Genomic DNA, 15,964 nt, shown 5'->3' with positions numbered 1-15,964 from the left:
TCAGGATCAAATCCCTCCCCTATTGATTAGGTGTATATATATAAATAATATATACAGTAGAAACTCTTTAAATTAATAGCCTTGGGAGCAGAGAAATCTATTAATTTAGAGAGATTATTAATTTAGCGAGTTAAATTTTAGCTTGTGCAAGCCTAGTTGAGATCATCAGATATTATTATTTTAACAAAACTAGTCATAAAAACCCAAGGTGACCAAACTTGTGGTACAAAAACCCCACTCAAATGTTGGGATCCATTAAAACTCCATCGTAAACAAAATTGATACAAAAACTCCAAATTTTTAAAAATTGATACAAAAACCCCAAATATGAATTGTTAATTTTGTTTTGATGGGATTTTTGTGTTACTTTTGTTTTGATGGGTTTTTTGTGGAAGGATGGTGACACTTCTGGGGTTATAACTCGCGGACCGTTATTTTAAAGAGATAATTAATTTAAAGAGTTTCTACTGTATATCATTAGTCCGGTAGCGGGGCCTTGGAGGTCTTTTGAATTTGGAAAGTCTTTTTACTGATTTTCAAAACGTTTTACTACCTTTAATTACGTTTTTACTTGTGATAATTATGCCCGTTTTTTGACTGTTCAATGGAATTCTAATTGCAGCAATTAATTCAATTTTTTCTCCATTAATTCGTATTGATTGCCTTCGATATAAAATTAGTTTCTTGGAACAGAAAGAAAACAAGTTTTTACACAATTGTTTTCAAAAGATCAGAGACCAAAAATACTGAGCAAGAATAGAGAGAGTGGAAGTGATCGCATTGTGTGCGTGAGACATCGAAAGAGAGTTTTTCTCGGCTATTTTATCCCGGGGACGTTGTGACGAAAAAAGAATTGGTTGCACAAAACTCAAGGCAGAGCCACGAAACATCTTAAAGAGAGCGAACTGGTAGTGACTCAACCGTCACTTTGTTTTGTGATTTAACTTTTGTTTTGCAGGTTTGAAATCGGCAATTGTTCCAGCATATCTTTCGTCCCACATCAGTTAAGCTTCGGGACACTGTGAATGTTGTGAACTATAAAAACCGAACTATATATGTTGGCGCGAAACTTACTCTACCATTTTGAAACTTTACATGGCATACAGTTTTTAAGGATGTAAAACTAGCCGGTTTAAGAAAGATGCTAATGCCGTAGGTTTCTTATATCAAACTATGTACAGGGTTTTGCTGAAGCATCAAACTATCGTGGTTGACCCTAGACTAAACAATGTATCACGCGTGACGAAATCCTGGTTGATCCCGTCTTTGTCTTATCAATACGAGTAATGCGTCAACATGTAACCGTTCCTTTCCATCTCCTTGTAAACCAAATGAGTAAGGGCAGGCCCCTGAAACAAACTTGTCTTATCAATACGAAATGGTTACATGATCTCCTATCTACTCGAACTCAATAAGCTATAGTGAATCAGTATGTTGAATAAATGCTGTTGGGCACGTTTTCTTCAAATGGTCTGAAAAATATGGAACCCTTTTGCTGCATACTCCCTCCGTTTCAATTTACACACAAACCCTTTGACGCTATATTGCTGACTGATCAGTGTGGGACTATAAAATTGAAGATAGAATCCTTTGAAACTTCAAAGTCTTTCTGATTGTCTTATGGTTGATATATTACAAGGAGACTCCGAGACTTACTTGCGAGGAAATCATGATGCTCAGAACCTCTCCAGGTTTGCGCTAACAAACCAAACCACCGACTGGTGAATCAATCCCTCGATGTGGAGTGGCAAGAATAAGCTCTACATATAATTCAAAATAAATGAACATCTACTAAAATGTTGTCAGATATTACCTGGAGATTTTAAACAGCAAAAGAGGATCCAGAACAAATCATCGGCTTCGACAGCTTGCTTGTCCTGCGAAATCAATTTTGCGTGACCTTCCTTGCAATCTCTACCAACTTCAGCAACAACTCAGCAACGCTCTCCAAGACATTGCTTCGTCTGATGAGCTAAATGAAGTTGCCATTCTCAGAATAATTTCTTTGGCGTCCTCAAAAGTCCCAGCTCGACCAAGTAAATTGATCATACATCCATAATGCTCACTTTTAGGTTCAATTCCGTGAACCAACTTCATGCTATCAAAAATCTGCAGTCCTTTATAAGTCATTCCCGAATAGCTACATGCAGTTAATACCGTGATGAAGGTTATGTCGTTGGGTCTGGAACCGTCTTTATCCATTTTCTCAAGCAGTGCAAGTGCATTCTCGGCATCTCCATTCATTGTCAACCCAGAAATCATCACATTCCAACAGATCACATCTCTTTCCTGCATCCCATCAAACGAATCCTTAGCTAAGTCCAAATGTTTGTAAGCAGAGTATTACAAATTCGTATTGTGGGTTTTTGAATTTGATCAAAAATCTGGGTTGAGTACTTTACAGGGATTCCATGAAATGGGTGTGAAGAGAAAGCTAAAAGACGACTAAGCGGGAAACTGTTGTTTCCAAGTCCTGCAAGGATTATCCGTGCATGAGTTTGCTTAAATTGTTTCAAATCAGCTCTCTGTTCTAAGTTATAGTTCAACATTGTTCAGATCAGAGTCAGGGATGTGAAAGAAGGTTCTATATAAAGTAGTTGGTCCGCTCATTGTAAGGCATCTTTGCGCTTGGGGCAATGACGCAGCTAATGAGGTAATAACCAAGGCGCGTCAATTGCTGGTTGAAAACTATTTCCGAACCCCCTCCTCGGCCTCTCAGGGCCGTCGAGAATTTCTGTCTGCAAGGGCTCCCTCTAATCAAGGGTAAAGTCCAACAATACTTAAAAACTAACATTTTTGGAAGTGATCAAACCTCAGCTGATTCTGTTGATTCAAACCCGCTGTCCTGGTTATGAGAATGACTTGTGGGTTTTTTATTGCTTTTGATTTCCTTGGTTCTGTTCACCTCTACAAACTTCAATTTTCATTGCACAGATGCATTCCGACTGGGAATCAAAGTCCTGGCACACGCGACGAAAAGTCATTTGTGTCTGCTTTCCAAAGGCGAGGCAAATATATAGAAGAAAAGTTCTAGTTTAGTCAAATGAAGAAGGCCGCAGCGTATATAGATAATTTGATGTCTTTATTCGAGGCGAGGAGATCATTTCAGGAGCTCAACGGATGTCCTTTTTCTCAACCCAAATACATGCGGCACTACACTTATGTCATAATGCTTACAGTCTCGCCAGTTTTGTGCTAATAAACCAAACCACTTAACTAGTGACTCAATTACTCCCTTCTCCCGTACTCCCTTCTCCTACGTTTGAATTAGTCCGTCATTTCAATGGGGTATGCATTTTTAATTCATAATTCTACAGGGCATAAATCACTAAGAGGCAGGATTAAGCTCTACATATAATTGAAAATAAATGAACATCTATTGAAATATTTTCAGATAATACCTGGAGAAATCACAGGCTTCGACAGTGAATAAGCTATAACGAATGTTTCCTTTTTAAGATACATATTTGTTAAAGAGAAAAATAACTAAAAAGCTGGCAACCTGCATTAAAAACAGGGAATATCATATAGCTTGGTAGCTAACACAGTACGTAGACTTTCTTGTTTTAAGAAACATTGACTGCACATATTTAGACTGCTTGCCGCTGCAGTATCCTGGTGGTGACATGTAAGCCTTGCGGCTGTACATGATCTTCTCAGCTTGGCTTTGGTTTGCTTTGATTCGGCCTGCTGTGATGATTGTGTGGTTAGTCGTCTGACAGTGCAAATTTTTTTTGTTGGATTCACCCATGAGCTAGTAAAAAATTCCTTCAAGAAATAGACTAAAACTAGGGACGTTTTAGTCTATTAAAACACATTGATGATGTCCTACATCATCCATAACCAGCATGTAACTTGGGACGTTTGGCTTTACTCGAAGGAAATTCGGCGGACCTTTTGTTTGATTTTTCATACTCATCAGTTATCTGCAACAGTAAAGGATGTGAAGGCAACGACGTGAATATGACAAAGGATCTTAGGAAGATTTCAGAAGTAGCAAGCAATATAAAAAAAACACCAGATAATATGTGTACAAGCATGGTGGAGAAGGCAAGGCAAATAGATCTCATCAAGACTTGCAAGTAATATTGAAAAGAAATGAATTTTGCTCTTGTTTCTAGAAGGATGATTATGTCAGGTAATGGTTGAGGGATACAAAAGGAGCCTTATTTTTTAAAATTGCAGATCCCCGTATAATCTTACATACTATATCTAAAGGAATTTGTTTTCGAGCAATGGTAGAAATGCAATGAACAGACATGTCACTCAAAACTAAGGGCCAACTAACTGTCTAAAACTATGAACCCAAAAAAGAAGAAAAGCCCACTGAAACAAACAATAAGGTTGGCAACAAAAGCATCTTAACAACATGTGTTTTAAAATTGGTCTTCTAATAATAGATAAACGATTAAAGATTGAACATGCAATTCATAGATGCCTAAGACCCATAGGATGAACCAAGAGGCCAACTGATATTTAAACAGAACATTCTTCTAACACGTTCAGCAAAACATGCAGCTTGTTTGATACTAACGAAGTGCTCCTGCACTTTCACTTTGTGTAACAATCCCAGCATAAAGAGATGATTTTATAATGTTCACTCACCAAGGAATGAAATATTTTTTGTGCCTGCTCTTTCCCTGTTCCAGTAGGAATGGCCTTCTCAAGCACAGAAAAAGCCTTTTTCGCATCACGCTGTAAAATCGAAGAGAGGGCATAAATTTATGAATATGATGCCAAGACTAGTGAATCTATAAAAAGCTGCAAGAAATCTTACCTGCCGAAGTTCAAATCTCGCATGCTCAATTATTGCTTCAACATGACCGGGTGAGATTTCAGAATGCACAAGTTGATAGGCAGCACGAGCTTTCGAAAATTGAAAATTCTTCTCATAAAATTTAGCGCAGAAGAGATGAATATCTGGATCTCTCTGTTGAGTATAATAAGAGCATGTTTACTAAATTTTTGCAAGAAAATCACTATATTATGTGCATTTGACCTTAAAAATGGAACTGTGAGTCAAAACTATCCCCCCTAATCCCCATACAGGATAACCTAAATACAAAATAAGATTGACTGACTTCGTAATAATGTTACGCGTCATGGGTACATTTGTTGTGCAATGCACAAGATGGGAATAGATAAATGGTATATTTTTCCAACTAGATGCCTTGTAAAGTGACACTGGATCAAAAGTACACTATAAAATTAATTGAATACAAGATGCATACTGGCAAAAGATAACTCCAGAACAAGTGGAATACCTTTGCGAAGATTAGAATAACACGCTCAAGAGCATCATATGCAATATCCCTCCTTCCTTCATTTTCCAAGAAACCGACATACCGAATCCAGAACTCAGGATAGTTGGCGCATGCAGTTAGGCATCTTTCGTATAATAAGATGACCTACATAGCAATGGAAACCTGTCACACTCTAATTCAAAGTGTATAAAACAAAAAGATGTGTAAGGAGTACTCCATCGGGAAGTACAAAAAGGCCCCTCAAATATGAGAGGGACCCACTTTCTTGATATAGGTAGTAGATGGTTATGAAGATAAATATACCTTGCAGGTATGAGAATCATTATCCTTGAACATCCAAATCCACTGACAAATGAGGGTTTGAAGTCCTTGACCTCACAGATACCTCATGAGTTCAAATGAGGTTTGAACTCATGCTTTAGCATCAATAGTTCATTTCCCCTTTTAAATGTTGCTTCACCAACAGTACGGCCAATAAAGTATATAATGCAGCAATATGACTTAGCTGTAAGTCCATATTCATTCAACGTGGTACCAGAATATACAGCTAACAAGATAGAAGAACTAAAATCTATAACCAGCTGAAAAGATTATTGTCGCAGGGCTACTTACTCCTCATGCATACCTTTGCAAAGTCACCTTCTAGTTCTATAAAGTCTAGATACTTTCGCCAAGCTGCAAGCTCCGACTCATCAGGGTGGGACACATGGAAGTAAGGGGTCCTAATAGCTTCTTCAAACTGGAGGATCCTTTGAGCAAATTTTTCCGTTTTCTCAAACGTATTCCACTCTGCTTTTGTAAGCTGGAATCTGGGAACAACAGAATAAGGAAAATGAAGACGGCACAGTTCAAACATCTATCATTACCAACAGACCATAAACCACCACTAGTTCTAATCCAACAGGAAGATCTTATTAAAGCTAAAAGAAGGATCGGCTCTATGACACAATTTTTTATTTTACTACTTAAGATAGCAGTTTTATTTTACTACGTAAGATAGCAGTGAAGAAGCTGTTGAGTGTTGAGTGTTGAGTGTTGAGTGTTGAATAACACTGTTAACTGTCTGTAACCCTGTGACATCATGACATACCAAAACGGTAAAAGCTATTTAGTTGACCATCTTTTTTCTTAAAAAATTGAACAGAAGAAAAGGAGAGCAATCCATACAGAATGCAACTTAAGTTTCGCTTATTAGACAAGCACCCACACGCAACCCTATACAAGTTAGCTAATCCTAGTAAGGTCTTACAGGTGATTCAGTACTTCCCATATTGGTTCAAGTACGTTGAAAACCAGTGCCATCATACATAATTATCCGGAAACACAGTTCTCACACAATACTGTAATGGCAGCATAAATGCCCTCCTCAGACTCAGTCGGGTCCCGCAGGAGATTAAGTACTATATCCAATGGGAACTCGAGTAACAAGCACAGCTCAGGTAACTTTCAAGACTTCACCTCCAAATAACTCAATTAGTACCGCAAGAGGTTTGTGTAAATTAGAAAGGTATATGTACAGTGTACTTCATTACTGTAATAGCAACATATTTCATTATTGTAATAGCAGCATAAATATTTCCTGCTATGTAATTGTTTTTATTATTTATTTATAATGAGAGTGGAAAGGTGGTAATATCTAACTGGATATGATATGACATTTGTACTTCACCTTCATGTCAAATACATCTAAAGATTTTTCACCAAAAATTAATAATGAGAAGACTCGTACCCTTCAGAAGAACATTATGACAAGAATCGCTTGAGCATCTCCAAGAACAATCCCACAGTCCCAAACTCAATCTTAAGCTCATGCGAGGCAGAACTAAAGATATAAAGAAAGACGAGTAACACAGAACTACCTTTTGAAAATGGAATTACGATCTTTAATTGGAACTGCGAGAAGGTTCTTGTAAATCACAGCAGCGTGACCCCTCTCTCCCAGCGACTCTTCGAACTTGATATATTCATTCCAGAGAAGAAACGACACGTAATTAGTCCCGACATGAAGCAAACCCCTTTGGAACAGCCTGAAAAAGAACATGGAGCCTCATCATGTATGGAACACAGTTCACCAGTTATTAGTAAATGCATCAATAAGACCCATAGCACTTTATATGCCCTTAATGATGCAGAGATACACCATGTTAATCTTAGCTGGACATAACATTCCAAACAGCATTTTGTAATATCGATGCACGCATGAAACACACAGAAGCTTTTAGAGAAGAATTTAGGGAACACTTAAATTGAGCATAAAGTAATGTCATCATAGAAGTCATATAATAATAGAACCTAGTAAACAACCTTAAGATAGGGTTTGCAATTAGAAAATCACTAAAGTGCATCTCCATCAAACCTTCCACCCAAAATCGGAGGTAGCACAGTCGCAGGCATACCAAAGTTAGCATGGCTTCAGTCTCCAACAACCATATGTCAATCAAGAAGAATCAAGACAATACCTTCGAACAGCATTAGCATCATACTTCGACACGCCAACCTCCGACACGTCAGACTTCGACTTCAACTTGGCTAACTTCAATACCGCTTCAAAACATCGGTGGTTTAACACGGCAAACTTACAATAATGCAACCAAATGTCTACAGAATAAGCCACGAATTTGATCGCCCGCTCATACACCTCCTCGACTTTGTCGAGAGTGCCCAGGCATGCTTCATGATGTACATACTTCATCCAGTAACCACAGCACATCGGGAACTCTGTTAAGAAGGCATCATAAACTGCCTCGATTTTTGATAAATCGCCCTACCAATATGAAGATATAAGTTCCTTAACCCATTAGAAAAAGCTAGCAAAAAGGAGAAGTTAACTATCAACTGATTCCCAGTCAAACAGTAAAGTTGCTTCCAAGTGAATGAGAAGCTCCTAATCAAGATACACTGCATCCGCAGAAAGACATTTTTTGTTTCTAGGCTTGCAGGAATTCTGAGTGAAATGAGCATACCTCTGCAGCAGTTTCTGTATCCACAATCAGTTTAACCCAAGCTTTGAAGTCTAACGGGTAAGATAGAAGTGCTTCTTTCTTTTCGATGATACACGAGTCAGTGATCCAAAAGACTGCAAGTAACAGCAGAAAAAAAACTTGAACAACACAACCAAGCCTTTGTTTCCAAACAAGTTGGGGTATAGGCTAGATAGAGAAAAAGAACTTAAATAAAAGTAAAATTACAGTCACCTTTTGCAAAGCCACCCGTGTATTCGGGATCCCGTAGTGCTGAATTTCGTAGTGCTTTTACCATAACTTTATAGTAAAATTCACTATCTTCTTTGCCATTTTTAATTGAATCCATTTCATCAGCTGAAATATGCTCATATAAATAATCTGAACCAGACCCCAAACCTATGAACGAAGCACGTTGTCCGGTTTTAAGATAGCAGGGCTCCTCCACAACTTCTACACATTTTTTGTTGCCATCATTGCTAATATAGCACATCTGAGTCTTACCCTCATGAAATCCAACAAACAAAATTCCGCACTTTTCATTTTGAATATCAAAATTCTGGGGTATTTGACTGAAAATATTTTTATCAGCCACATAATCCTTCCTGCTGAAGAACCACTTAGCGTATGATATACAATATTCGACTGTTGTGTTCTTACCCTTTCCGACCTGCAAAAGAAAAAACCAACCATAAAACCCTATTAGCAGGTACCATATCAGCATTTTAAACTTGAAGTAACCATGTCAAGCCAGTTTTTGTTCACGAGTGTCTTTGTTGACGTATAATTAATTCCACTGATATAAAAGCTAAACATAGTTCTTTACCTGGGCCTGCAAATCACAGACAATCGGAAGACTCCAGGCAGTACAGCCCGCAGTTGCGGCCATCAAATTAGTTGCTATCTCATGGATCTTCAGGGAGAAGTCATCAATCTTACCATCATATCCCACACTTCGGCTATCCGCCGCAACAAATTTTCCACATTTGTTGGCAATGCCGAAAATTGTTGTTCCCCAAGCAATAAGAAGACGACAAGGGTCACATGATATAACTTCATGCACGGAATTCAGCTTCTTTGTTAACGACATAATCCTGAAATTAATTCCCAAAAACACATCAGCACAACCAATACCAACTAATGACTTTTCAAGTAATAACCTAACGTACGGTATTGCACCTATTGTTCACCACTTCTATTTGGAATAACTTTAAAGCAGGGAATACCTCTTAATCGACGAGTCAATACTCTCTGTCGTCTCATAGCTTTTACATTGTTCTGACTCCTCAGAGATGCAAACCATTCCATCCTTCTGGTTAATGGTTGCGAAGATCTCACCATCTCCAATCTAAGAAAATCATATACATATTTATATACTAGCTTAAAAATCAAAGAAACAACTAGCATACAAATTGTTGTATTGAAGATCATGTTGCAACTGTGTACATATAAAAACAGTATATTACCATTTGATGGACACGCATCTCAGCTTTCTTTGGTGTATTCGGCTGGACAGCTATATCTTGAAGAGAGAGCCTCTGGATGTTACGCTTGTACAGAGACGATATAACCTGATTCACTAGTTCAAGATTAATGTCCTGCAAAAAAGGTATAGAAAGTTGTTAGACTACTTGAAAACTGAAGGAGCTCATTGTACTAGTTTCAATATTAAATACCCTGTTAATAGACTTGTGAATAATAAAGATGAACTGATGGAAACTCACAGATTCAAACTTCTCCCTATGTGTCGCCACACAATTCTCTAACTCGGCAATTTTCCCAGTGCCATAACTTGTTGCCAAATCAAGGTAAGGCTGCAAAAGAACAGTGTAAAGGAAATTATTCACACAGAAAGTATGTCATTTCAGAACTGGCCCTAAAGAACTGACAAATTAACATCATATGTGCACGTCAATGCCAACATGCTTGATCAAGTGGCGCAAGAACAAAGACACTTGACAAGGGTCCCTCACAAACCAGTAAAAAATCATATTGGACGAGCTAAAATTACTAAATTACCTGACTGAAGTGTTGTAGACTCCTCTGCGCAACTGAAGAAGCGCGCTCGGGGAAAGTAGCAGAAAACTGTCACACAGAGTTATAACGCTTAATAAACCAAAACCATCCAATAAAACCCCAGAGCTAAAACATTCTCAGTTCAAACTTCTATATGTGAAGTTTTGGTACTGGCGAAAAATGAACAAAATAGAAAAAGAAACAGCCCCCTGCAAGCTACCTGAAATTAATTCTAAAAGCTTGATAAGCATTGGTATCATCTGATGGTAAATAACGAAGCAATTTACCAAGCACCAATCAATCCTCAGACAGAAGTTGATCAGTTCTTTGTTGCTTAAATGAGTTAAGGAATGTAAGAATTTAGTTAGTCACTACCATCTAGCCAAGCAGTTCTCTCTGTGAGTTTTGCAACGCAACAATCAAGGAACAGTGACCACTAAATTCCTATTTTATCATCATATGTAGAATATGAGCAAGGAACTCTTTCATAGTAATGAACACGAAAAAATAATACAAGGTCATATAACAGGGTTAAGAACACAATCCAACATACCTGTCCGTTCTGAATGAGATTAACCAGAATGTACTTTTTGTACGCTTCCATGGCTATACAATTTAGAGATTGCGTTGGTGCTGTAACGACCTACAGTAAGAAAGTGTTCATACATAAGGAATCATTATTCTCTGCAGAAGGTTAAGCTACACAAAATAAATGCAGTATCAACATACAATGTCTAGGAGTTGAATGGCTTGGCGGAATTGCTTTTGGCCAATGCATATCATCCCCCTGTAAATAAAACATGCAAATCTACTTCAATAAACCATGAAGCAAAATTTAAACATATATAGTATTGGTTTCTCTATATAAATCTGTTTTCAGAAGCTGGGAACAAGAGGCAATCCACCAACAAGTTTAAATTGAAGTGGCCTTTATAATAGAGGGTAATGATTTCTTCATTTCCACTTATTTACTGAAGTTATGCAATACCAAGCTTCCACTCATCAAAAATATAAACACAGATAACCCAAAAGTTCCATACAGAGAAAAGTGCAAACCTTCCAGCAATTGACAATTCAAATCTGTAAAATAAGTTTAGAAAAATCACCCATAATAACAGTAGAGGAAGAGGTCTCTTGGCTGATCAACCTCAAAGATATCCTCCTTCAATGTGCTATAACCAATTCTGTAACACTTCGCGTGTAAGCAAACAAGAAGAAACTCTGAATGTAAAGCTGTTAAGCGTCCAGAAGAAGTCTGGAGCTTCCGAACCGCTTCTTGTAGGGGAGCTATCCCCATTATCGGCACTTGGCGCTGCACAACAAGACAGTTTAAAGTCTTGCAAACATACGTAACTGCAAGTAAAACAAACACAATATTAATATTATTCTAACTCGTGAACTGATTAACAAAACTAAGAAGAAGATACAGTCTCCTTCATTATCAAACAGAAGAACAAGATACAGTTTCAGAAATACATTTTTTAGGTTCCAGTCGTATCTGCTCTGCCACACAAGACTTGATAAAACGAACAACTAAAGGAATAAGTTCAGCTTGCTCCTTTGCTGCTGGAGTAGAAAGATATGCTTTCCTATAAAATAACAAAAACACAAAAAACAATTTAGTCCAACCAATAAACAGGATAACAACAGTATGATGAAATCAGCTCAATGAACTTGACACCAATCATATGTAAGCAAATTAAAGGTTTTCCGCATAATTAACTCATAATTACAACATGATTAATCTACCAAACAGTTACTATTAAAAAAAAATCAATGATTTACACAATTAATCTAACAAAAAGCATTCCTCCACGAATGTACTCTTCATACTCATAGTATCCACCAATTCCACCTCCACCAGCCCTTCATCCTCGTCATAACCCATTCCTGCACCAACTCCAACGCCTAATCCTGGGCCTCCAGAAGGCCACCTCCACCAGATCCTAAACCGCCTCCAACACCAATTCCACAATATACCCCTGCACTTGCACCACCTTCTTCGCTGCTCCAGTCCCCCCCACCCCAATTTGGAACAGAAGGTGGCCCTGGTGCAGGACTTGATGAAATTGGTGGTGGAGTTGGGAGTTCTAAGAGGTGGTGCACGTTTTAGCAGGTTTAGGTTTGGTGTGGGTCTAGATAGCAGTGGTGGGAATAGCCAATAGAAACTGTCAACCAAAACCCACTTTCCCATGACACTGAATCCTGGAATTAACTACTTTATACAAATAATCAACCAAAACCGTTCTTACTCCAAGTCAATTCTCTACTACTTTACACAAATAATCAACCAAAACCGTTCTTACTCCAAGATTATACTCATCCGCAGGAAATCTAAAGTAGGACCAAAAACCCTAATTCCCAAAACAAACATAAAACCTTTTAATCATTACAGAACAAACCAAACCTCACTTTTCACAAACCCTAGTCCCCAAGATAACACAAAACCACTGTCGATAACAACCAACTCAATAACAGCATCAAAAGACCAAACGAAAAAGAAAGAAGAAATACTTACAGTAAGAATAGATAACCAAGAGAATGCTTCTGACAATCTAGTTGATCCAAGTATTGACCTAAATAAGGAGACATGATTTGAATAAGATCTTCAGATTGTTTCAGTAATCTATGAAGCTGTGTTATTTTATCCTCCTCTGATAAACCTATTATATTCGCAACTAGAGCTTCAATGGAATCCATTCTAACTTGCTTAGGTCGTTGGCGATGACGATATTGATCACTTTCGTCCTCTTCGTTGGTGATGTTTACGTGATATTTCGTTATTATACTCACCAGTACGAAACTTCCCAATTCTCGAGACTTATTCCGGAACTTCCCGATTCCAGAAGCAAACTTCCCAATTCTCGAGACCTAAAAGGGACTGTAATACTGTATCTGTGTGATTGGTTCGTACTGAAAATAAAATAAAGAAAGACAAGTCCAATTTTTCCCTTGGAAACGAAGACCGGGAGAATCCACGCTGATAGAGGGTGGGCCCACCATACCCAGCACATTAATAAATTAGTAGGGGCTCTATGACAGCACTGGATGAATCCATCAGGAGGTCATTTTCGGGAAACAAACTTGGCTGAATTGGGCCCTCCTATAATTAATTTGGGTTTATAAATTACTTCATCCATCCGGAAGAACCAATTTTTGGGTACAACTTTTTTTTTTTTACCATGATTAGATTAGGTATAAAGGATGTCCCAAAAGGTGGAGATGACTAATTTACCCTTTAACCTAATTAAAATTGTAATTAATCTACAACTTATTCTTCCTCTATTCTATAATTTTTTTTCTTCTCTTCTTCGTCAATTTATGATCATCTAAACCTGATCATATACAAATCTGATCAAAATCATCAAACATCGTCGTCGATTTATTGAATTTTCATTGTCAATTAATCATTCTTTTGTAAACAAACCCGCCCATAAGTATTTTTCCACAAACCCATTACTTTTAATTCGTTTTTGATTGAAATTAGAAACAACAATCATCAAAATAGATTGAATATATAGGTTACAGTATTAAGTTCGGTTAGGATAATTTTGAAAAAAAAACTAGTTTACAACCGAACTTTTAAAGATGAAGAACACTTCAGATAAGATTTTTTTTTTTTGTTCCTAACCAAATACCTGAGTTCAGTTGAGTCGCAATAAAAATTTCAAAACCGAACTCTTCTCTGTATAGCTAAATGTTGAGTTCGGTTAAATGGCAAAAATAAAATTCCTAAACGAACTTAACTCTGAAAACCTATATAATTAGTTCGGCTAAGTCACAATTTTTTTACTAACCGATCGACGAGTTCATCAATGTTTTATAAACGTTGCGATCACGCGCGAACCTATAGAATTTAAGTGCATGGAAAAACTAAGGGTTCGGCTGAATCACTGGTTCGTACGGATTTTGCGATCCATCCGAACTCTATTGTTTAAAGTTCGGTTACAACGTGGTCGAGTCGGTGAACCGAACAAAACTCTGTAAACTCAAGCATAATGGTTCGCTTACATTTGATTTTTCATCAGCTAGCCGAACAAACAAAAACTCCATTAAAGTTCATGTTCGGTTACCTGTGTATTTTGGATTTATTAACCGAACTGCATTTACAGAAATTTCGGTTACATGTTCTTCATATAATATAAATGAACTATGTTGACCTATTTGAATTTTTTTGTTATAATTTTCATTCTAAAGATATTTTATGTCATTTATAGCAATATTAACTAAGTTACAAGCATACCTCGATACCCAAAGGATGTTTTTTCTCCAAATTCATCCATCTCAAAATAATTTTTTTCTCCATCTTCTTGTTCTACTACTTTAATCACTCAATAATTCTACTTCTTTTTTAAAAAAAATCAGCTATTAATTTAGCCTTAATCAATGATTAATTATACAAACTAATTATTACAAAAAAATAATCAGAGGGTAGTTTTGCTATTAACATAAATATCTAGATAAGGGGTGACCTAGATTTACTTCTAATGTCTTACCCAAAATAAAATAATGGTTCCCAAAAAAAAGGTTGGTCCCAAAAAATAGTTCATAGGAAATGATAAGGGGCGTCTAAATTTGTTGAAACTACCAATATACCCTCAAAAAACTATTAATACTACTAATTTGCACCCATTAACTCTTAATAATAAAACCTAAAATTAAATAAGATTTTCATTTCCATTTCTATAACCACCGATTCTTGTCTTCTTCTTCTCCCTCTTTTTTCATTTTTTTGAAACCAAAACATCGTCGATTATCAAAACGATTAATCGTTTTTCTTCTTCTGTAAAATGACGAAACGACCAAGAGTGAAGCATCCTACTAACAAGAAATTTCCTAGTGAGAATAATCCTGAAATGGTTGAAGCGATTAACAAAACGAAGAAAACGTTGAGGAAGTTGAAGCATCGTTGATCGCACAAGAGGAGAAAATGGGTCGAATCAGGTACTTTGCTACCAACCCAATACTCTAAACTAGGTTTTAGTAACATGAAATCGTTCAAAAATCAATAATTTTGATTTCAAAATTTTTCTGGGTTACCAGAATCGGTTTACGTCAATGTACATGTGAACCGATTGTGTTAGGAATCGGTTTTTGTTCATGCTCACATACACCGATTACCCTGCATGTATTTTCTGGTTCGATAAATTTGAAGCATAAACGGTTAATGTTAATACTCATGTAGCCCGATTTTGTAACCGTAGGGATAACCATTTTTCCTGTAACTTTTTTCGTTAGAATCGGATTACGTATGTGTCCACATAAACCGATTACATAACCACTGCTTAGCCATAATCGGATTTCATTTGCGTTTATAAATTTTTTTTGGTGATTGTAGTGTTAAGATCGGGTTTTATAACAGTATCAAGTAAACCGATTATTGTTTGAAAGAATGCCCAATGATAGACGCATTTATGTGTATAATATATCTCAATTGTATATATTGTTAGTGCTCGATTTTGTACTTATTTGGTTATTTTATGTATTTGTAGGTGTTTATGGAAAAATAAGCTTTTGCGGCGAATTTGGCTCAAAACGTGGCATTTGGACCTCCGTAGATAACGCATCAGAGGCGCCCCAGAAGTATGTTGGATACACCCCAGAAATACCCCGGAGGAATCCCTAAAAAGTGCTGAAAACATCCCGGAGAAAGCGATTTTGGCACCCGCATTTTGGATAAGGTCCACCCCAGGACACCCCAAGTCTGATGCTAAAGGCACCCTA

At 37.1% G+C, this 15,964-nt stretch overlaps 1 protein-coding gene and 1 pseudogene across 3 annotated transcripts; one reads left to right on the top strand and one right to left on the bottom strand.

Moving 5' to 3' along the window:
- The first annotated feature begins 2,618 nt into the window (after positions 1 to 2,618).
- Positions 2,619 to 2,748, top strand: LOC113284703 (annotated as a pseudogene).
- A 629-nt stretch (positions 2,749 to 3,377) lies between these two features.
- On the bottom strand, positions 3,378 to 13,148 carry LOC113280865. Of its 3 annotated transcripts, XM_026529441.1 has the most exons (21): positions 12,759 to 13,148; positions 11,717 to 11,829; positions 11,347 to 11,593; positions 10,970 to 11,027; positions 10,794 to 10,883; positions 10,244 to 10,309; positions 9,949 to 10,038; positions 9,691 to 9,822; positions 9,451 to 9,572; positions 9,051 to 9,318; positions 8,459 to 8,894; positions 8,228 to 8,340; positions 7,724 to 8,028; positions 7,124 to 7,291; positions 6,994 to 7,031; positions 5,890 to 6,073; positions 5,568 to 5,718; positions 5,265 to 5,408; positions 4,778 to 4,930; positions 4,606 to 4,695; positions 3,378 to 3,926 (listed from the first exon to the last, which is right to left on the bottom strand). In XM_026529441.1, the coding sequence occupies exons 1-16, from the start codon at positions 12,938 to 12,940 to the stop codon at positions 5,922 to 5,924; spliced, it is 2,580 nt and encodes an 859-aa protein (XP_026385226.1). In that variant the 5' UTR covers positions 12,941 to 13,148; the 3' UTR covers positions 3,378 to 3,926; positions 4,606 to 4,695; positions 4,778 to 4,930; positions 5,265 to 5,408; positions 5,568 to 5,718; positions 5,890 to 5,921. The 3 variants fall into 3 exon arrangements, with proteins under 3 accessions (XP_026385226.1, XP_026385225.1, XP_026385224.1); XM_026529440.1 differs by having other exon boundaries at positions 5,568 to 6,073; XM_026529439.1 differs by lacking the exon at positions 6,994 to 7,031.
- Between the last annotated feature and the right edge of the window lie 2,816 nt (positions 13,149 to 15,964).

Source organism: Papaver somniferum, chromosome 5 (assembly GCF_003573695.1).
Source record: "Papaver somniferum cultivar HN1 chromosome 5, ASM357369v1, whole genome shotgun sequence".
Classification (NCBI taxonomy): Eukaryota; Viridiplantae; Streptophyta; class Magnoliopsida; order Ranunculales; family Papaveraceae; genus Papaver; species Papaver somniferum.
The sequence above is the reverse complement of the archived record's forward strand: the minus strand, read 5'-3'. Positions and strand labels throughout refer to the sequence as shown.

What these genes read in the sequence shown, in the direction of transcription:
- LOC113280865 (XM_026529439.1), bottom strand. Translation starts at nt 12,940, where the DNA reads ATGGATTCCATTGAAGCTCTAGTTGCGAATATAATAGGTTTATCAGAG. An exon ending in CCATTCAACTCCTAGACATT is followed by an intron (nt 10,884 to 10,969) that starts GTATGTTGATAC and finishes TTCTTACTGTAG; the next exon opens with GTCGTTACAGCACCAACGCA. An exon ending in ATAGGGAGAAGTTTGAATCT is followed by an intron (nt 9,823 to 9,948) that starts GTGAGTTTCCAT and finishes CCTTTTTTGCAG; the next exon opens with GACATTAATCTTGAACTAGT.